Below are 23,262 nucleotides of genomic sequence, written 5' to 3'. Positions count from 1 at the left end.
CTTCCCCATTTTCTCTCTTCTCTCCTTCTGATAAAACTATATTACACCTTTTGATATTGTCCACAGGTCCCTCACACTCTTTTAGTTATTTACTTTTATTCTTTTTTCTTCCTCAGTTGGAATCATTATTATGGATCTATTTTCAAATTCACTGACTCTTTCATTTGTCATCTATATTATGCTCTTTAGCACATCCAATAAATTCTTTCTTTCATGTATTTTTCAGGTAAATTTTTCATTTTAAAATGTTTTCTATTTCTAAGCTCAGATTGCGTATATTTTTATTTGATATGAACATATTTTCCTTTGTATCATTGGGAACCTGTGGAAAGAGACGATGGAAAAGCTCAATATCATCAGTCAGAACAAGGCCAGGAGCTGACTGTGCAACAGACCATCCATTGCACATAAGCAAGTTCAAGCTGAAACTGAAGAAAATCGGAGCAAGTCCACGAGAGCCAAAATATGACCTTGAGTATATCCCACCTGAATTTAGAGACCATCTCAAGAATAGATTTGATGCATGGAGCACTAGTGACTGAAGACCAGATGAGTTGTGGAATGACATCAAGGACATCCATCCATGAAGAAAACAAGAGGTCACTGAAAAGACAGGAAAAGGTCAAGATGGATGTCAGAGGAGACCCTGAAACTTGCTCTTGAGCGTCAAGCAGCTAAAGCAAAAGGAAGATTTGATGAAGTAAAAGAACTGAACAGGAAATTTCAAAGGGCCTCTCGAGAAGACAAAGTAAAGTATTATACTGACATGTGCAAAGAGCTGAAGATGGAAATCCAAAAGGGAAGAACACACTCACGGTTTCTCAAGGTGAAAGAACTGAAGAAAAAATTCAAGCCTCAAATTGAAATAGTGAAGGATTCCATGGGGAAAATATTAAACGACGCAGGAAGCATCAAAAGAAGATGGAAGGAATACATAGGGTCATTTTCCGAAAAAGAATGAGTCAATATTCAACCATTTCAAGAGGTGGCATATGATCAGGAACCGAAGGTACTGAAGGAAGAAGTCCAAGATGCTCTGAAGGGATTGGCGAAAAACAAGGCTCCAGGAATTGATGGAACATCAACTGAGATGTTTCAACAAACAGATGCAGCGCTGGAGGTGCTCACTCGTCTATGCCAAGAAATATGGAAGACAGCTTCCTGGCCAACTGACTGGAGGAGATCCATATTTATGCCTATTCCCAAGAAAGGTGATCCAACTAAATGTGGAAATTATAGAACAATATCATTAATATCACATGCAAGCAAAATTTAGCTAAAGATCACTTAAAACCGGCTGTAGCAGTGTATCGATAGGGAACTGTCAGAAATTCAGCCCGTTTTCAAAAGAGGACGAGCAACCAGGAATATCATTGCTAATGTCAGATGGATCCTGGCTGAAAGTAGAGAATACCAGAAGGCTGTTTGCCTGTGTTTCATTGACTATGCAAAGGCATTTGACTGTGTGGATCATAACAAACTATGGACAATATTGCAAAGCATGGGAATTCCACAACACTTAATTATGCTCATGAAGAACCTTTACATAAATAATGAGGCAGTGGTTCAGACAGAACAAGGGAATACTGATTGTTTTAAAGTCAGGAAAGGTGTGCGTCAGGGTTGTATTCTTTCACCATACCTATTTAATCTGTATGCTGAACAAATAATCCGAGAAGCTGGACTATATGAAGAAGAACGGGGCATCAGGATTGGAGGAAGGCTCATTAACAGCCTGCATTATGGAGATGACACAACCTTTCTTGCTGAAAGTGAGGAGGGCTTGAAGCACTTACTAATGAGTATCAAAGACCACAGCCTACAGTATGGGTTACACCTCAACATGAAGAAAACAAATCTCCTCCCAGCTGGACAAAAGAACAACATCATGATAAACGGAGAAGAGATTGAAGTTGCCAAGGATTTCATTTCACTTGGATCCACAATCAACAGCCATGGAAGCAGCAGTGAAGAAATCAAAAGATGCATTGCATTGGGCAAATCTGCTGCAAAGGACCACTTCAAAGTGTTGAAGAACAAAGACGTAACCCTAAAGACTAAGGTGCGCCTGACTCGTGCCATGGTATTTTCAATCACATCATATGCATGTGAAAGCTGGACAATGAATAAGGAAGACTGAAGAAGAGTTGACGCCTTTGAATTGTTGTGTTGGCGAAGAATATTGAATATACCATGGACTGCCAAAAGAACGAACAAATCTGTCTCGGAAGAAGTGTGGCCAGAATGTTCCTTAGAGGCAAGGTTGGCGAGACTGCGTCTTACATAATTTGGACATATTGTCAGGAGGGATCAGTCCCTGGAGAAGGACATCATGCTTGGCAGAGTACAGGGTCAGTGGAAAAGAAAAGGACAATGAAGTGGATTGACACAGAGGCTGCAACAGTGAGCTCAAGCATAACAATGATTATAAGGATGGCGCAGGACCGGGCAGTGTTTCGTTCTGTTGTGCATACGGTTGCAATGAGTTGGAACCGACTCAACGGTACCTAACAACAACAGCAACAACATTAAGCATAGTTCTAATAGCTGCTCTTTGTCTCATGATTTGAATATCTGGGTCATTTGAGAGTTTATCTCAGTCCTTCAGACTTGGTCAAATTTTCCTGGTTCTTCATAGGTCAGGTAACACTTTAGCTCACAGAACAGAATAGCCATATTTGCATTTTTTTGATTAAATCATGCAAAAGGTTTTTTAAAAAATTATTATTTGTTTACAAAGATGTATTTGTTAGAGTGTATCTGATTTATTTACAAAGAGCAGCAGCAGGAAGAAATATACAGGTCCTGTTTTCAACAGGTGTGTTCCTTATGCCAAGAAAAACCATTATCTCACAAATGAAATAAATTAAAAAAAAAAAACAAACAGCATTTCAAAAGAAATTTTCTACTTTACAAAAGATTTCATGGGAGAATTCCTTTCAATTAGATGGAAGGGTTTTCAGATATTTTAAGAAACAGCAGAACCTTTACTTCTAATGAAATGCCAAGCTAAACCCTCATGTGTGAAACCTTCTAGGCACTTTAGCAATGGTTGCTGTTACTGGGTGACATTAAGTTGGTTCCCAGTCACAGCGACCCCATGTACAACAGAAAGAAACACTGCCCGGTTCTGAGCCATCCTCACAATCATTATGTTTGAGCCCATTGTTGCAGCCATTGTGTCAGTCTATCTTGTTGGGATCTTCTTTTTCACTGAACTTCTCCTTTACCAAACATGATGTCCTTCCCCAGGGACTGGTCCCTCCTGATAACATGTCCACAGTACATGAGACGAAGTCTCACCATCCTTGCTTCTAAGGATCATTCTGGTTGTACTTCTTCCCAGACGCATTTGTTTATTCTTCTGGCAATCTATGGTGTATTCAGTATTCCTCACCAACAGCATAATTCAAAGGCATCAGTTCTTTGGTATTCCTTATTCATTGTCCAACTTTTGCATGCATATGAGGCAACTGAAAATCCCATAGCTTGGATCAGGCACACCTTAGTCTTTAAAGTGGTATCTTTGCTTTTTCACACTTTAAAGAGGTCTTTTGCAACAGATTTGCCCAATGCAATATATCATTTGATTTCTTGAGTGCTGCTTCTATGGGCATTGATTGTGGATCCAAGTAAGGGGGAATCCTCGATAACTTCAGTATTTTCTCCATTTAGAATGATAAACATCATGGTAAACTTTAGCAATAGGAAGTCCTAGTGCCCCTGATTCTGGGTCCCTGAGCTTTACTTCTGGGCTGTGAGACACTTTTTCAGAATCCTTGGGGCTACATCAGTGCATTTCTGATGGTTTTGTTTCTGAAAATTGAATTAACAAACAACTTTCAGGGCCATCTGTCATATCAAGAAATTGGCTCATAAGAAAAAAAAAAAAAAAGGACAAATGATGAATTATGAAAGGATTTCCTTTAGCTTTGTTTTTAATATCATTTTTGTGTCAATGCCTATGAGTATCCACTTAGGCTGCTTATCTGTCCTCTTTAAGCCCTGTTTACCGGAAGACATAGCCCTCACTGTGGACTTATGTGCTAATACTGTAAAACCTATGTGCATATCTTGGTTACATGGCATAATCCTATTTTTAAATAATGTCTCTTAGAATTCAAATAGTTGAACAGATATCATCCCAGAATCCTCAGAGTCCCTTTCAGGTTGTTTTCTGCAAATTGTCCCGTGCTCTTATGGATCAATATCTCGATGTGAGGTGTAGTTGAGAGCTATTACAGATACCCCGTTCACTGGCAGAGTTGGAACAGAACTTAGATTTCTAAAATTTTCAGTCTTGTTTCAAACCATTGGTTTTATTTTATTTTTTTAATTCTATTGTATTTTCAATGGTATTCAGCAATAAAAACGTCAGTAGCCACTGTGCATGACTTAGAAAATGGCCACTGAATAGTCTTTTGAAAACATTTTTTATAGCCAGTTCTTATTGTAACGTTACCATAACTGTGGGTGAAGTGCAAATCAATAAAGCCAGACTGTAAAAACAGAACTCAGGAAGAGAGAGAAAGGGTCCAAATCTCTCCATTTGAAATCGTCCCTTCCATATGGAAATATTGTTGAGGGGCTGAGGACCAGTCCGTGTGCCCTCTCTCAATTCTCAATCTTTCTCTTTTTTAAGCCATTATGTTCGTGTGCCACACATCCTTTATTTTAGAAGAAATAGGTGTTTTACTGAAATGCTTTCTGCTGCCTTCATATTTAAAACAAAAAACCAAAGCCCACTGCGTTCGAGTCAATTCTAACTCATAGTGACCCTATAGGACAGAGTAGATCTGCCCCATAGGGTTCCACATAACACCTGGCGGATCTGAACTGCCGAGCTTTTTGGTTAGCAGCCATTGCTCTTAACCACTCTTCACCGGGGTTTCCTTCCTATCTAAAGGAATGAAAAATAAAATTATACTTAAGGATCTATGCTCTACATGTGCTTTACTTTGTCAGTGTCTGAAATCAAGGTTTGCATTTAGAATATGGATAACAATTTGCAATCATTATTTACAGAGCTGTTTTAAAATTCTTTACTTACAAATGTATTTTTTATTTCATTCTTCAGCCTATAAGTTTAACAGTAACAAATTCAGATACAACCAATGACATTATCGACAAGTCACTACCAATGCTCGGAATAACTGTAAGTTACCTGCAAACAATTTTTAGTTAAGAATAAACTTGGATTTTTGAGAGTTGCGTGTGTGTGTGTATGAAATACAACTCCTTTCATAAGGCAGCTGATTGTTATAGATACCTAAGGCATATTTTGTCCTCCAGAATTTAGAAATTGAAAGCCTCGAAATTCTGATATTACTTTCTACACAGGTGCTGTTCTTATACTCCAATTTTAAATTCCATGTCACCTTGAAGTCATAGAATAATTAAATTGAACTATAGTTTTAGAGTGCTAATAACAGCATGTATTTTTACTGTATATATTGTATATATAAAAGACCAAAAACCCCTTGCCATCAAGTCGATTCCGACTCACAGCAAGTGTATAGGAAAGAGTAGAACTCTCCCATAGAGTTTCCAAGCAGCAGCTGATGAATTTGAACTGCTGACGTTTTGGTTAGCAGCTGAGCTCTTACCCACTGAGCCACGAGACCTCCATTATATATGTATACAACAAAATTTTTATAAGATTTTTAGTGAGATAGTTGTAACCTCCTCCGCCTTACCTGTTCTGTTTTACTGTTCTTTCTGAACCTCCTTTCCTGGTTCTTCCCCTCCCGTACCTCATTTGTCCTAATTGTCACTCTAGGACTCAAACTCAGTATGATGGATCCTACAGGACGTGTTTTGTAGTAAATTTTGATGTGAAGAACCCACGGCTAGAAGTCATAGCCCCTGACTGCAGGTCCTGAGGATGAGATGACTGATGCCTCTAATGAGTTGCTAACGAGGGAGACAAGTTCTGAACGAGACTATGAATTTAGGAGCATTTGTGTGCCCACCACTCTCGTCCTTGTTTTGCTTTTAGTGTCTGCTTCTTTATATTTTGATGGGGCTGAACTAAGTTAATGAAATTTTTTTCATGGAAGAGGTAGGCATGTTTGAGGATGAGGGTGAGGTTGGGGAAAAGGAAAGAGTAATTGTAAGAGTCTCCTGCTATATGAACACCACACAATTGAGAACTCTTATTAAAGAGAGTGACATTCAGGTGGATAGAAACTGTAGAAAGGACTTGGATATCATGGCTCCTTAAATAATGTAGAAATATGAAAATGCCTTGCTATTGTGGCGTGACGTGATTGTAAGACTTGTAATTAAACTCAGCCTGACCTACTGATATAATACCAAACCAAAAACCAAACTCATTACCTTCAAGTGAATTCCAACTCATAAAGACTCCATGAGTGATATAATACAGCCCCTGAAAAGCCAGAATTTGGCTTATGGAATCAATGATTTCTTTACTAGAGAAATTTAATAATACATTTAAAATAAAATTGAATTTATATTCACTCAGTAAATCAGATACCTCTGCACCTTTATGATATACATGCCCTGAAAAAGAAAACTTAAATCTTGGAAAGAGTGAGTAGCTTTAGGTGTAGAGTAGATTGATCAGTGATACACTTCATTTTATTTCACGTTTTAATTTTCCTTTGCTTGAAGTCATCAGTTTCACCAGACAAGAAAGAATTTCTACTTTACTAAAAAATCAGCGTTACTTGCCTCTGCCTGTTCTATGGGATTCCAACATAGTGCTCCCAGCCCCTACCTTAAAAGAAAAGACTTTTGTTAGATCTTATTTCCTATTTGAAATACAATTTTGAGCAAATTTAGCTGAGAGAGTATGCAAGTGTGTGTGTATGTGTGTACGTGCATACACATACATGTGCTTGTGATAGCCTCCATAGCTAGGACCCTCCTTCATACAGGCAAGGCCATGATATCTTACCAGGAGTCAAGGGCAGGCATATGAACTATCACCAACAACTCCATTACCTTTTTCTGGAGGACTGTAAAATAATTCAGCACAGTGTGTATGATTGAGATGTGGTTGCTTCAAGGGTGCTTTCTGGTATTGCTGGGCAGTAACTGCTGGGATAATAGTTCTCTGCATCTGGCCTGATCTGCAGCTTCGCATCCTTTATCCTTCTTGCTCCAGAATGGAGCTTGTCCAAACCAAAGCCAGTGGACTGACTTCACTCTGCCCATCTCCTCAAGGTCTTTGGGTATTTGTCTGCCTGCTCAAGGCAGCTGAGCTTGAGATGTTTTTCAAGTTTTCCTTTGCTCAGACATAGTCACGGCAGGCTGTGTGTCTCTCTGAGCAGCACACTTGTCTGGGCAGAGACAAATGAAGACAAAGCCTAAGGTTCTCCAAGGAGTCCAGAGACAGCAGGACCGTCAAGAAGAGATTAGACTTTTCTTTCTTAGTGAAGGAACCTAAATATGATTTCATATCCACGGGCCACAGATAAAGTGAAGGACTGATTGCATTGTTGTTCCATAGATCCCTGGCCTATCAGAAGGGATAAAGCAGGAATCTGGAGTAGTCTACTGGGTGCTGGGAGAGGGACGGGTTGCTGAAATCACGACTGCTAACTCAAAAACTGTGGCCGACTGCATGGACTTACAGTATTTACACTGGTCCCAATTCTTTTTCTTTTTGAAAACATAGAAATGTTAAAGAAATGTGCCCTCTTTCAAGTACCTACTGTGAAAGAATTGTTGTGACTTTTTTTTTTTTTTTTTGGTCTCCAAGGGCTCTAAGAGTGATTACCAGTTGTGGGTCAGTTCTGGCAAGAAAGAGGCCCCATTCCCACTCATTGGTAAGTGGCAGGGAACTCTAAGATGGGGTTGACTGGATTCGAAATTATAACTCCAAAGTCTCAAAGTATTGCTTGTTTGGCCTTAAGTTTGTATATCCTTTGGAGTAAAAACTTCTCACAATATCCATTCATACATTTGATAAATAAATTATGAAGCTTTACTCTATCCCAGGGAATAAATAATAACAGCTCTTCATTCAGCAGCTTGTGGTCAAGTTGGGGAGAAAAACGTGAATTTTTCCTCTCTGCTTTTTCACTTGACATACAGCCCTGTCTTGATAAACCTCTCCTTATTTTTTATGAAAGCAATACGGATTGAAATTTCTTTCCCCATACATCATATTTTATATTCCATTCTGGAATTATTCTGTTCCATATTCTGACTACGAAGTAGCCTCTGTGTTGTAAGCATCCTCTAAAATGCAGCAGGTCTCTCTGTCCAACTACAAGTACTTACTGAACACCTGCTCAGCGCCCAGAGCTTCTCTCAGCATCACAGGCAAACTGAGATAAGCACATCTAGATTCCTGAAGGCTTCGCTGGACGACTGACCTGCACTTTGCCATTTTACATTTTACAGGCTGAGTTTTCCAACATTTATTCTCAAAATTATTGATAAATAGATTACACCTTTCCTGAAATAGTTATTAGAACCATTTAGGTAAAAAAAAAAAAAAATTCCTGGATTAGCAAGTTGATTTAGTGTGGTCAAAAGAAATAGAGCAAATAAAATAAGGGAAGGGACAGGTTCTGTAGCAGAGCTTGCCATGGGGCGATGGTGATAACTGATTGCCGCTAGAAATCCTGTGGGGTGTTCCCTCTTACCTACATTATCTTTTAAATTCTTTCCACCATCCAGGATGTTTCCAAGCGATCTGAATAATCTAAAAACCAAGTTTTTTAGGATTCACAGAGTGCATGTTCTCCATCTCAGAATATAACAAATCAAGTACACAGCTGAGGACCAAAATCCTGTTTCATTTTTTGTATTAATGTCAACATCTTTGTAAAAGTCATTCTGCAATAAAGTACATGAATAAAAATCAGACTAATACTTCCAATATATTTATTTAATAAAATGTGTTCATTTAGATGAAATGAATGTAGATGGTAACTTCTAAGCTTAGAACAGCTTCAGGCACCACTGCTGACTCTGTGGAGTCTAAATCTTCCGTCATTTACAAGGGTCCTTTAACAGCCATTCTGTACATGGATTTTCATGTGCTTTCACTTCTTAGTTGTGGATTAGCTCCTGGTTACCCTGATGAATTTGTTTTATTTTGTTGCTCTCATGGAAGCTTCTTTGTGGCTTAGTTCTTGTTATGAACAGAGCATTCATATTGTATTTATACCAGGAGAAACGGAAAGGCAAGAGCTCACCACCTTACAGTCAGTCAGAACTAGAAGAAAGGGAGTGTTTGCTCTCTTCTTAAAAAGCTCAATCTATGTTGCAGCACAGGGTCTCTGAGAATTCGATGGAGAGGAAGCCATTGGAAGCATGAAAGAGCAAAAGATATCATTTGGCGGTCAACACCTAATGATTGAGGGTTCCGTTTCTCTGTGTAAACACTGTTTTGGAGTTGGCTTCTGGGCTTCCAATACTCTGCAGCCTTACTTCTAATTCTGCCTGTGAGGGCCACCCTCACTTCAGCGGGGGTGGGGGGGGTGGGGGGGGAGGAGGTAAGCATAAAGGCAACTCTACCTGCTGCTCTGGCTATAGCATTAATGAAATGTAATGAAATACCTGTTAAATGGACATACGTGTTAGAGAAGAGTGATCCTAGTGAATCTTGACACGTATCATCCAATTATTTAAAGAACATTAACTGCCAATGTTTATTAATATATTTACTTTGTTACTCTGATCTGTACAAATCTGTGTAATATTGATGGTAAGTGCTTTAAATGATGAATTTAGGCTGGGGTGGTGGTCAGGTAGTTTGCCTAAGATGCTCAGATCTAGTTAGTTTCTAGGCGGAAACTAGAGGGCTTTAAATATTCTCAGATGGAAACATAGTAAAAGTCAACATGGTGTAGTGCTCAAACTGATCTCTACTTTCCAATCAGGTAACATATTTTAAAGACTATTTTCTCTTTACATTTTTTAAACACCTTTCTTGGGCCCCTGCTTTGTGCACGGTCTCCGCCTTGAGAGCACACACAGGAGACAGAGCCTTCTTTATCTCCGAGGCCCACATGCCAGTGTGGTGCATGTGGGTGCCGTAAGATAGCTTTGATCACACCCATCACCAGTCGGCCTGAATCTGTATGTACATGTTTCTCTGTATAGGACATGAACATCCCTATGGAATAAAAATGAGCCATCTTCAAGCCACTGCACTCCTGCCACACCGCCTAAGGGGCTCCATATCTTCATCCACTCTCCAGGAGCCCTTCTTACTGGAGCAGCCATTCCCAGAGATGGGAGGTCCGTTCGTCCTAAAGCCCAGGCGCCCACTGAGGAGCCAGGAGCATAAAAGTGAGTCCCTCCCCTCCTGCAGGTGTCTTCTCTCAACTCATGTCTCCATTCCTAGAAACAAAATCATAACACAGAGCTGATTCTCCATGTCAGGGAGAAGGGCAGTGTAGGCAAGGATCCAATCTTCACCAAGAATGAGACTGAGAGAAATGCCAAGGGTCTGTCCTCAAGAGCCAACTCACTTCTAGAAAGCTTCTTTTCATTCCGCCAGGTAGTAGTAGTTCCCTTCTCTGTATCCCCAGGGCCCTTCATGCATATTTCAAGTATGTGTGTACATATCTGTGTGTCTTATTAGAATACAAGCTTCTTAAGGCCTGGAAAGTCATGTTTTCCCCATCTCAGGGCTTTCCTCAGGATCTAGGCCACAGCAGAAGGGGATTTATGACTGCTTAGCTTAGACACACAAGGAATGGAAGAGTGGAGTAGAAGAGTTTCGGAGCTGAACTGGAATCTATTCTGAGCTTGGGCTGAAGTGGCCTCTAAGTTCGACCTCCACAGCGAGCCATGAGGACCAAGCTCACTTTCCCTGTGTGCTTCTGATCGAGGACTAGACTGGAGCAGGATTGAGTGTGTATGGTTAGGGGCTTTTTAATCTTCCTTCTTACCATTCTTTTTCCTACCATTCCTGTATTTTCTCATCAGTATTTCTCTTTTTGAAGAAAATGTATTATTAATTTGAGGCATAGTGTGGCCAGAATGGAATTCCCACTTAAAGTGTTTTTATTTTTATGATAGTTATTCTATAAGCACAAAGTTTTACACATTTTATTTTTTAATATTAATACCCTATTTACAAGCATGAGGTAACACTACTCCAATCTTGCCAGGACCGTTGAAGAAAGGCTAGGTTTCTATAAAGTTAGCTTGTTCAATATCTCATAGTTTTCATGACAATAGCATTATTTTCATTGGTCCCAGAGCAACATGAACTCTTACACAAGATAGTGTACGTAACAAAAGGTCCATCTAAGCCCGAAAGTCCTTTTGAGAAAGTACAGAACTCAGTTTATACTTTGCCTTCTGTTTATGTCACAGAGTAGCTTTATATATAGCTTTAAATCAAATGAGTCAGAATCGATCGACGGCACTGGGTTTAAATCAACGGATAGAGCAATGTTCTTAAGAGGTATTAAAGCTAAATAACTGAATACATTTGGATAGTTTTAGAAATAATAAAATCAGGTCAAGGGTAGGGAAACCAGGCCGAGTACAACTACTTCACCTACATATTAACCTGTACGTTCAACATTTGCACATGTTGACATTGCTGGATGTATAGAAATCCCTTCCTGGATTGAGGAATGTGTTTGTTTTCCTTGAGACTTTTAAAACGATGGAGTGTGAATGTTAGGGCAAGAAGAAAGAGTCTTAGTTAGGTGGAATGGTGGCAATGCTTCATGACTGCATACCCTCTGGAGGGTGCTAAGCCAAATGGAGAAGGGGATGGGGTCTGCTTTCAGAGGAGGAGACTGATGTCTTGATTGCCTTGGGCCCTCTGAGTGAGGAAAATCGTTCTCAACAAGGTTACTATGTGCTGTGCCTTGAGCTGAGGAGTACATTACACATTTCATCCATTTTAGTACTCAGTTCCATGAGATGTCATGTTAAAGTGGAGGAACCTGAAGTTCAAAGAGATTGAGTAATTTGTTCCCGTACCTGGCAGAACCCTCTGATCCAGCACCGGAAGTACCGCACCTAAGGTTATACTTGCCACATCCTAGAAAAGCCAAGTCAATGGGTATTTAAGGATATTTGGTGAAATGTTGCTCATCTGTTTATCCTCCCACAACTTGGCTCGTCTATGGACTCTTTTAGCATCTGGTTCTAAGCAGCTTAAGAAAATATTAGGATATCTTATCAGGAAACATCCATAGCTGAGTAGTAGAAAAGACCTCTCTGAACTCAGGTTTCATTGCTGACCACCTGGTCTTAGAAAAGCTCTTCTTGTTCAGCATTCCTTTGACAGGGACTGTTGGGTAGCTAAAAATCATCTCTGGGTAGCATGGGTCGGTGTTACAAGAAACAAGGCCACCTGAGTTCTCATCACACAGCCAGCATTTAAAGGTGACTTCCCAAGAATCCTGTCCTCAGGGGGAGGCACATCGTCCATGGAACTGCCTGAGGGTTGTGGCCCCTTGGAGTGAAGGAGTTATAGGGTGCCCAGGAGCTGGGGTCAGGGAGGTTGAGTCATGAAGGGCAGATCTTTTTGATAAGAAAAAGTTCACAATACTCAGGCATTCACTCAGAAAGCCAAAGAGGAAATCTAGAGGGGGGAGACTTACCGTAAAGGTAGGTGATTATCAAACTCTACTTGATTTTGATACCACATTTTTTAGCTTATCAAATGGGATCTGATCCTCATGGATCGTATTTAACATCAGTAAACTTGTACCACCACGCATTCGGTGCCTCAGGAGGCACTGCAACAGGAGCAGACAGCACCTGTAGGAAGTGTCTCCTCCAGAAGAATTGAACCTGAGTCTGATCAAGCCTCTGGATGTAACTATCCATTTATGGAATAAGGGAAAACAGAACAAGTTACCACCACGAGGATGTGATCCACCTGCCCAGGACGGGGGAAATTCTACACACTGAATGACTCCCTTTCTCTCTCTTCTAGCCCTAGGAAACAACATGCTCTGCAAATGGAAACAGTGGAAATAAGTTTAAGTGAATTAATCTACTACTTCTAACAATCTCACTTCTTCCTTAGATGCAGGCCAGAAGACAGGTGAAAAGAAATGGCCTGTGGTGAACTGGGCCTTTCGGCGGAACCCCAGCACTTGCCAGGACAACGTGTGCAGGGCTCTACCATCCCCCAAGCCGGGGAAGCTCTTTGGGGTTTCACTCAAAGATGTTTGTCCCAATGATGACCTGCCCACTCCTCTCCGGGTAGGTCTCCCTTTGGCCTTCTGTGGCCCCCTGAGGAGGGAGATTGAGGAAGGGAAAGCTCTGGAAGGTGCGTGTTCTCATCCAAATCTATTCCTAAGTGGAGAAAGCACTAGACAGCCCCTGGCTTTGGCTGAGAAGCTTTGTTATATTCTTTCAAAGAATACAAATTTGACTTAGTTATTGCAGAATCATAAGGTAGACACAGAGAAAAAGGTAATTTTTCCATTCTAGTAGTTTCAGAAAAGACCCACATATGTCTGCTCAGATAAGTCAGAACGTGCTCTGTGTTTACCAGTCTCTGAAGCAGAGGTTCCACCTCCTTTCACATTCTCCTTACAGCTCCTACCTTGAACTCCAGGCTACTCTCAGCTTTCCCTTAGTTGCTTCTTCAGCTGAGACTACTCAATCTTACAACTCAAAATATTTCAGATGGTGTTTGATTTAATATTTCAGATGGCGTTTGATTTGATTTCAAGTGCATAAGCTTAAAACTACAAGACTTACCCTCTGGCATATACCAATATCTTAATCCTGATAGAATAAGTCAAACGAAAGCCACAAAGTTTAGCTTGTGTTGTCTCAAAGTAGTGTATTAAACCATCAGTGTTTCCAGTTATTGAGTATCTAGTATCCCTCCAGGGGCTATACTAGTGCTTCACATGCTTGATGTGAAGAAAATCATCATCTTAAGGGCATGCTGGGTACCACCCCAGACCCTGCAACTTTCATGGAAAATTTGGGGTCCTTATCATTATCATCAGAGAGCCCTGGAGTTGCAATGGTTAAGAGCTGGGTTGCTAACCTAAAGGTTGGCACTTGGATTCCACTGGCTGCTCCTTGGAAACCCTATGGGCAGTTCTACTCTGTGCTATAGGATTGTTAGGAGTTGGAATTGTCCCAGGACAACTGGTTTGTTTTGGTTTGTGATTATCATCATCCCCATTTCACAAACGAGATAAACAAAAGCTTTAATATAGGTAAGTACTGTACTTTCCCCAAGGTCACACAGTGAATAGGTGGTAAAATACATTTCAATGCCACAGATTACCTGACTCCAACACCTATTATCTTTCTACACTGCAAGCAGAGGCCTAGCTGGGGGTAGGGGGAGTTGGGCAGGTAGGGTGCCTGTCCTGTGCTCTGACTGTGTGCCCTGGGCACCACTTGAGGAAGGGTGCCAGAACAGTTTCTATTGGCCACCACAGTTTCCATGGCCAGCTGGGAGAGATCATTGAGAGATTTAACACTAATTGCCCTAGGCACTGCTTTCCCTAGATAGACCCCTGACTGCAAGCAAGAGACATAAAGATAGAGAAAAAGGAAATGAAAAATTAAGAAACCAAACTAAACTATTGCTATCAAGTCAATTCTAACTCATAGCAACCCTACAGGACAGAGTAGAAGTGCCCCATAGAGTTTCCAAGGAGCGCATGGTGGATTTGAACTGCCGACCTTTTGGTTAGCAGCAGTAGCACTTTACCACTAGGCCACCAGGTTTTCCAGAAAGTGCTGAGAGGATTTATTTGGAGAAGGCTATCTGGAGGAGAAGGTTTTTGAGCCTGATTTTGAAAGAGGAGAGGAAATACAAGAAGTAGGAATGGGGGATACAGTTGCTTAAAAGGGATAAGCAAATGGGGAAAGAATGGTGAGCTAGGATGGGGTGATGTAACAGAAGTCTTAAAGTAGACAGAGAAGTTTGATTTAGAAGTGTAAATTAACTGAAAAAGAAAATCTGAATAAAACAAGTCTTTGAAGTGTTTCAGTGTAGGAATGTAGAGTGGACCAATGAATAGAAAACATATTTAGAGACTCCTAATTTTTTTTAAAGAATTTACTTGAGTCCTTCCAGCTTGAGCACCATACTCTCCTGTAGCCTAGCTCCGGATGCCAACAAGGACAAGCTTGTGCTGAGGCCTGTGTGTATGAAATTCTGCATATTGTCTTTTCCATTCCTTCCCCCCAGGATATGCTTTTCTCTCTTAACCAAAAAGGGCCTCTGACAGAGGGCATCTTCAGAATATCGGCGAGTGTCAGAGCATGTGGAGCCCTCAAGCAGAAACTAAACTCAGGAGAGAAGGTGAATTGGGAGGATGAGCCGGTTTTGGTAGTAGCATCTGTCTTAAAGGTAAGGAAGGTTCTAGCATTATCTTCACACAGTGTAGGTGTATAGAAATATGATTGGCTTCCTTCTTCATGATTGGCAAAGAGCCATAGTAGGTATAATACAGTCAGAATTTGAAAATCTGAAAAACATTACAGAAAGGCAAGGAAACTTCCTGGGTGTTAAAAGCACCTGTCTGTATGACACGTGCAAAAAAATTAAATAAATAAAAATTGGAAAGCACGCACTTACACACACACAAGCATCCTACTTTTGAAGAGCTCCTCACCGGAAACGATGGCAAAGTTTCCAAAAGAAATTTCTTTTGAAACTTTTGAAAATAATGACAAAAATTTCCCATAGTAAGGAAATTTTTACCTTATGATGAGTCCAAAAATACTCAGTCCATGAGACTAGAGGGACCCCAGAGGTCACGGTCCCCATATCCTCTGTTAGCCCAAGACTGAACCATTCTCCAAGCCAACTTCAGACAGGGATAGGACGGGATTATACGACAGAAAATGACTCTGGTGAGGAGTGAGCTTCCTGGCCCCAGCAGACACATGAGACTATGTGGGCAGCTCCTGTCTGGAGGCAAGGTGAGAAGGCAGAGGGGGACAGGAGCTCATTGAATACATACAGAAAATACAGGGTGGAGAGGAGGAGTGTGCTGTACTCATTAGGGGAAGAGCACCTAGGAGGACATAGCAAGGTGTGTATAAGTTTTTGTATGAGAGACTGACTTGATTTGTAAACTTTCACTTAAACTAGAAGAAAATAAAATGAATAAATAAATGCTCAGTCAGGCCACCAACAGCTCCACTGGTTTTATCATCATTCCTTCCCGTTCTCTTCATGCCTTTCACTTTAAAAGTGCCATAGGAATGATGCTACCATTGGGCCTTCCTTCATCTTGACCACCTTCGGCATTCTTTGTTAATACGTGTTGTGCTTAACCTGCCACGTAGTAACCTGCTCTTCTCAAATGCCTTGCTCTTCACATCCTTAGAGATGCCTCACATATTTTGAAAATAGAATCTACATCCAAGACCAACTTTAAGCAAAGTGTTGATCCCAGAACAGCCTCTGCAGGCCTGCTTCAGGGCTCTGGTCCCCAGCATGGCGGAGATACAAGGAAGGCAGGGTAAAAACAGGGCCCAGGGCCTCCAACTCAGGCTGAGGCATAAAGGTCAAAAGTGCCTTGCCCTAGACATAAGTAAAGAATAGTTTTCTGTATTCCCTTTCCAGTCAAGTGGCCAGGTGCCCATTTAATGTTACTTCACGAGTTTATTTACAATCAAATCTGTCTTGGTACAGGGGACATCATATATGCATCAGTAAATGGATGTTTCTTGCAAACCTGTGTCTTGGTCCATATGAAAATATATAGCAACAAATGTTCTATCACTAGTGTGTACCTGCTTTTCTGTAACACCCTCCTGTCCACTAGCTTTTAACACGTAGGTTAGCATAAATTAGCCAGCCCCCAGATCAAAAGGCTTTGGCCCCTTACTGTGAGACTTCCACCAAGACAGTATGCAGAATTCTGCATGTACCAACAGCCTAAGCTGAATTTTTGCCCTATTGTTATTTTGTGAGTTCGGTGTTTGGTCTCCTTGGGATCCTTACAGGGCACTGGTAATGGAAGAAGGGACATGCTTCTGTTCAGGCAGTGCCCTGTTGGAAGGATGCAGAGGAAGCAAGGTCACCATTGTTCTAATGAGTGGAGGGTGGGAGGGACTTGGGAAACTGACTTTGTCCGTTTTCTTCACAGCTAAGTCCTCAGAACGCAAAGCAGAGCCTGACACACACAGGACCTCAGTAAATATAAGAAAGAGTGAATGATTTCCAGGTTGTGATCATGATAGTTGCCCTGAGGCATTTCCTGTAGTAGCTGCTATTAAGAGAAGTCTCCTGGCATAGTGGTTAAGAGCTAAGGCGTGTTTTGACTGCTAACCATAAAGATTGGCAGTTAGAATCCACCAGCTGCTCCTTGGAAACCCTGTGGAGCAGTTCTTCTGTGTCCTATACGGTCACCATGAGTCAGAATGGACTCAAAGACAATGTTGTTTTTTTGTTGTTGTTGTGGGGGTGTTGGGTGAGTGTTCGACCTATTTATTTAGTGAGACCACTGGCAGAAAGATGTGACTTTGAAGCTAGCAAGGTGATCTGACGTTTTCCCCTTGTTATCACACTAAAATTAAGCTTAATAAATTTTAATAGGCCCAACTGTATGATATTAAGACAGATTTTCCAGGTCACCACTTAGGAAGCTGGCCTGTGGACGCCTGTGGCTCTAGTACTCAGAGGCCTGAAGTTTTGCTGTATCTAAACTTTGATCATTTCTTTCTGTTTTGGAACATTTTACTTCCCAAAGAAACTAAACCCCCAGAAAATATGATATCCTATCCCACCTTTCCAATTAAGGCGAGGAGCCCTAGTGGCACAATCATTAAGCACTCAGCTCCTAACGGAAAGGTCAGTGGTTTGAACCACCAGCCGCTCCTCGGGAGAAAAGGCCTGGCGATCTGATCCCATAAAGATTACAGCCTAGGAAACCCTATGAGGCAGTTCTCTTCTGTCACATGGGGTCACTATGATGAGTCTGAATCCACTCAGGGGTGCACAGAAACAACAAAAACCCTTAAAGAGATGAAAAAGGAAGCTTTTATGAGAGGAGGTTTTTCCAAGAAGCACATATATCTCAAGTCAGAAGACCTACTCCTGTTTTATGTGTGTGTGAGTGTGTGCCTGTATTTGTGTGTGTGATGTTTGTTTCAGAACTTTTCTTGCCAGGAATTAAGAACACCATGGCTGAAATAGATCATCAAAATGTGTATGTATCTCTTTTGAAGAAAATAATAGGATTTAGGATGTTTATCACCAGGCCTTGTAATTTGTACCAGTTGGCTAAACTGTACATAAGCAGATTTCAGAAGATAGAAAGGGGCTTTACCTTTATTCCCATCACAGCCCAGACTCTGCTTTTATGCCACTAGTTTTAGTTGGAGAAAATCCAAGCACCTGCTTATGGGTGTGCAAGTCAGCAAAGAGGTGGAGCCGAGGTCTGTGGATGTCACAGTGTGGGTGGCTATGAAGGAAGTGGGGACCAAACTGAATTTTTCAACTAAATGTGATCTCTGTCATTTGTATAATACACGTTTGCCCTAAGAATAATAGTATTTTTCATCTATTTTAGGATTTTTTTAGAAACATCCAGGAAAGTGTATTTTCTTCTGGTCTGTATTATCAATGGCTTACTGTTATTGATGAAGGGAATGAGGAGGAGAAAATAACTGGAATCCAGAGGTAATGATGCAGTCATTACCCAGCTCTGGCCATGCCTCAAAAATACAACCAACACACTCTCAGGAAAAAAAAGCTTCTATTGTACAACTTTGCCTACTAAATAAGGACCACTGCCAAAGGGTTTCATATGGTCACATCCATGGAGGCCAGTTTAAAAGTAGATGTCTACGTTGCTGCTGTCACCAAGTTACTGTTTTTCTCCTCACCTTACTAATAGGGGTCCGTTGACCATTGTGTACCTTCTGAATATTTGAAATTAATAGGAGATGAAATCTGTTAGTCCAAGAGAGGTGGTAGAGGCCAACTCTGACAGCGTTATTATTTAAATTTCTCAAATATTTAATTAACCAGAAAGTCTTGTTATGCTCAGGAAGTAAATTTAATGAAGCATTTCTGTATGCATTCATGCCTGCAACTCGCTATTCTCTCGGCACACAGAGGTGAAGGATCTAATCTCTCACCTCAAGAAACTCAGAGGCTGGTGGAGGAGAGAAGTAGATAAACTGAAGTGTCATCAGTGCTATAAAAGGGACACTCAGAGGTTCAGGGGGAACATGGTGGAGTGATAATTAGCTTCCTACAAGACTCAGAGAAAACAGAAGCTCAGATTGCAAAGTCAAGAAACGATCACAAAGAATTCCAGGTCTATGCCCATGCAAGCAGAAATTTCTGGCAGGGCTCATCATGAATGTTATGGGCAACATAGCAGAATAGGAAAAAAGTACTCAGCAACTCCATTTCCTAAGCTTTCCTTCTATGAAAAACCCTAGAATTCCAATAGTTTGTAGTATGTGTATATGCCTGTTGAGAACAATTCTTTTTTCACGACTTGCAAATGTTATGAATTATCGCCTTCACAATACTTTTGGTGAACCCCCTTTTAGCAATAGAACATAGTATTTGCATTGAAGAGTTAGAAACTAAGGAACAGCGTGAAAGTCACCAAAAAACAAGGCGATGGAACAAAATACCACCTCTATTTCTCTTATAGTTTAGAGAAGACCATTTGAGTACAATGAGCACCAAGTCCTGTAGCTCTCTGTTGTGCATGTTACCAACTGCACTCCTGTTACGCTTTAGAGGAGACCGTTCGGGTACACCAAGTATCACATCCCATAGCTTGTTGCTGCTGCTAGTATAAAACCTGTGTACTTCACACTACTTTAAGGGTGTATCATCAGTCCGTAGTACTCAGAGCTGGGCTCCCTGTTGCTGGTGCCATTTTGGTGACCATATTTTCTCCTAGTTGCAGCATCTTGGTATAAAAAAAAAAAGTAAAACTCTGAATATGAACTGAGAAACAGTTCCAATGCATGATTAGAAAAAAAAACATCAATCACAAATAGTAGAACATTGAAAATTATACTCTTGTAAACTTGTAGAAGAAAGTGGTACCATTGAGATTGATTTGGAATAAAATTGACCTTGGATGCTGCTGAGCAGAGCAGATCTCAGAACGTACTTATATGTCTTAGTAGATAAGATTTGACCTTTTATCATCAGGCGGCATGTTTTTCGTTGTTACCTTGGAAATAAAGGGAGTATTTTCAATGCAATTGCTGTTTAATTTCATCAGTAACTTTTGTGAGTGTTAATTGAGCACATTCTGGAATGTAATGGGGTTTGTGTGTACTAAATTTATATTAAATTCTACATTAATAAGATTAGTCCAAGTGAAACACGGAAACCCTGTGGCATAGTGGCTGAGTGCCATAGCTGTTAACCAAAGGGTCGGCAGTTCGAATCCACCAGGTGCTCCTTGGAAATGCTATGAAGGGGTTCTGCTCTGTCTTATAGGGTCGATATGAGTTGGAATAGACTCGACAGCAACAGGTTTTGGTTTTTTTTTATTGTTGTTAAACACATGGTAGTGGTTTCTGGGAAATATTGCAGGCAGCATTTTTTATGAGACAGAGTTCTACGTTCTTTTACGGTTTTCACTGGGTTATGGACATTGTGGACAAAAAAAATGTCTTGTCTCTCTCCTTATTTACAAATTCTTAAAGAAATGACTTAAGAGTGTGTTTTTCTGTATTTCAAGGCTTTTAGACCAACTTCCAAAAGCCAATGTTGTTCTCCTGCGATACCTTTTTGGGGCTTTATACAACATTGAACAACATTCTGCATCGAATCAGATGACTGCATATAATTTATCAGTCTGTATCGCCCCAAGCATCCTTTGGTCTTCTACTTCCTGCAGCCCAGGACTGGAAAATGAATTGACAAAAAAGGTAATCCTATTTCTCCTTTTTATGCCTTTGGGGCCTGAGTCCTCACTTCGAACTTGAAAATCAGGTTGTTATCTAAAGCACCATTTTTTAAAAGTATACACTTTAATCCTACTCTTCTGGGATGGCAGAGTCATTTGTCTTATCATGGTGGGGTATGGGAAGGTGGGTCGTTAAGTGGGAAATTGAGAGCAGCTGAGTCACTTCTTTCCCATTCAGGACACTAAATATAAGACTGACTGAACCATAAACCAAAACCCATTGCCATCAAGTGGATTCCGACTTAACAGCAACCCTATAGGAAAGAGTAGAACTGCCCCATAGGGTTTCCAAGGAGTGGCTGGTGAATTTGAAGTGCTGACGTTTCGGTTAGCAGCGTGCTGTTTAACCAGTGTGCCACCAGGGCTCTGACCAAACCATAGAGAGATAAAAAAGTGGTGTGATATGATAGAAAAAACCTGGGCTTTGAAGTTAGACAAGCCAAGCTTCAACTCTCAACCTTACCATTGCTGGATGTGTAACCTTGGGCAAAGTCTCCAAGCCAGCCCCCTCATCTAAACATTGGTAGTTCTGACAGCACTGAGCTCATCTAGGCATTGCTTGCAGTTGTGCCCATGCACATCCCAGGGGACCAGGCAATATGAGCACCCTTGGTTCCACACACGCTAGACTTCTGCCAGCACTGGCCCACTCAGAAATACTTGGCTGCCCTTTTATGTCTGCTATTGGGGTGAAGAAACTAGTAAAAGATTCCAGAACATCCTAAGGGAGCAGCAGGGTGCCTAATAAGATCACAGTTTCCCCCTAGCACCCCCACAGAGCAAGCCTAAGGCAAGACAATGCTTGGGGAAGGACAGCAGTTCGACAGACAGACAGATTTTTCTACCCCACTGCCCCATTCCTTCACAGTCAGCCCACAGAGAAATTCCACTTCTCACGCTTCAGATACTTCTTCACTTAAGAAGTGAATTTCATGAATTTTCATGTATCGGATGCTTTATAAATTGAATAACATCTTTACCCCCAACACCATATGTGGGTAATTTAAAAATTATCTGAATGTTAACTGTGTAGCCATTGGTATAAAAATATTAACCATTAAGACAGGGACACAAATTTCATGTTTATTTCACTGATTAAGTGCATTTTTAACGTCTTTGCCCAAACTACTCTTGAAAGTATCACAGTTTCTTAGAGAAAACTAGTTTATTTGCTTTCACATCAACTCTGAATTTGTCTCAGAATTCTTTCACATTTTGGTTAGATTCAGGGTGCCTATATGAAATGTGATTTATAACTTTGTCATATTAAAAAAAAAAAAAACATTTTTGCCATTTTGTGTTCCAGATTTCTCTTGTACAATTTGTTATCAAAAATTGCTTGAACATATTTGGAAAAGACATCACTTCCCTCTTAGAGGAAAGCTCAATGATCACAACAATGAGTTGTGATTATTCAGAGAAGGCTTCAGGTACTGTGAATAATTTAATGGCTTTTCTAAGAAAGAGTGAGCCTGGTAGGAGTCATGGGTGATGCCGAGACAGCAACTGTCCTGGAGCCCACAGCATGACCAAGGACAATGAAGCTGGGCCTAGGGGGCTTCTTACTGCTTCTTCAGAAGGGTGGCTCATGGATAGGGGGAGATAGCACACTGTTGTCAGATCAAAGAAAAGACCAAGTCCACGATGTCAAGAAGTTGCTAGTGCAGCTTGTAACAGCATCAGGACAGAGCATGGTAGGATACAGTGGTTTGGAGACTTTTTCAAACAAAACTTTAAATGGAACCCTGATAGATCTAACAGATGCGCTCTGGTTGAAACCAAAGTGAGGGGCCAAGAGCACTGCCTGTTTTATTTCTCCCCCTTTTCTTGCTCAGTGTCCCTGAGTTACCTCAGGGATCCAGTGCTCTTTGAAACAGTTTGAAAAGAACCAGCATCATTGAGAAAAAAAGGACTTGATGTCAAACAGCCTATTCAGAGTGTGAACCCCTGCCCCACTGTTAGCAGTTCTGTCATCCGTGGCCAGTTTTTCCATCTCAGCCTCAAATTCTTAATCTCTAAAATTCAGATAAAAATGGTATCTAAATCTCAGGATATTTGTGAGGATTAAATAAGATAATGATGTCAAGTGAATTTGTAAAAAAGACAACAATGGACTAGTAGAGATTTCTCTGAGGCCAGGCTCAGTAGCTAGTATTATTTGAGTCTAGCTAGTCATAGCTAAGGGGCCCCTGGGTGGTGCAAACAATTAAGCGCCCTGCTACTAACCGAAAAGTTGGCAGTTCAAACCTGCTCAGAGATGCCTTGGAAGAAAGGCCTGGCGATCTCCTTCCAAAAGGTCACCGTCATGAAAACCCTATGGAGCACAGTTCTGTTCTGCAACACATGGGGTCACCCTGAGTCAGAATTGTCTCAATAACACCTGGACATCATAGCTAACTGCCAACAGCCCATTTTA

General features: G+C 40.9%; 1 protein-coding gene across 1 annotated transcript in view; it reads left to right on the top strand.

The window, feature by feature from the left end:
* LOC111749377 (rho GTPase-activating protein 20-like) overlaps positions 1-22,831 on the top strand; it is a 48,517-nt gene extending 25,686 nt beyond the window's left edge. The window contains exons 6-14 of the mRNA XM_064286266.1: positions 612-621; positions 5,086-5,155; positions 7,730-7,796; positions 10,087-10,275; positions 12,989-13,167; positions 15,131-15,292; positions 18,468-18,577; positions 20,619-20,808; positions 22,153-22,831. Of these exons, the coding sequence (XP_064142336.1) occupies positions 612-621; positions 5,086-5,155; positions 7,730-7,796; positions 10,087-10,275; positions 12,989-13,167; positions 15,131-15,292; positions 18,468-18,577; positions 20,619-20,808; positions 22,153-22,338 (1,163 nt within the window). The 3' untranslated portion in view covers positions 22,339-22,831. The remainder of the gene's footprint in view (positions 1-611; positions 622-5,085; positions 5,156-7,729; positions 7,797-10,086; positions 10,276-12,988; positions 13,168-15,130; positions 15,293-18,467; positions 18,578-20,618; positions 20,809-22,152) is intronic.
* The last annotated feature ends 431 nt before the right edge of the window (positions 22,832-23,262 follow it).

Source organism: Loxodonta africana, chromosome 5 (genome assembly GCF_030014295.1).
Source record: "Loxodonta africana isolate mLoxAfr1 chromosome 5, mLoxAfr1.hap2, whole genome shotgun sequence".
Taxonomy (NCBI): Eukaryota; Metazoa; Chordata; class Mammalia; order Proboscidea; family Elephantidae; genus Loxodonta; species Loxodonta africana.
Note: the sequence above shows the minus strand (reverse complement) of the source record. Positions and strands in the feature narration are given on the sequence as shown.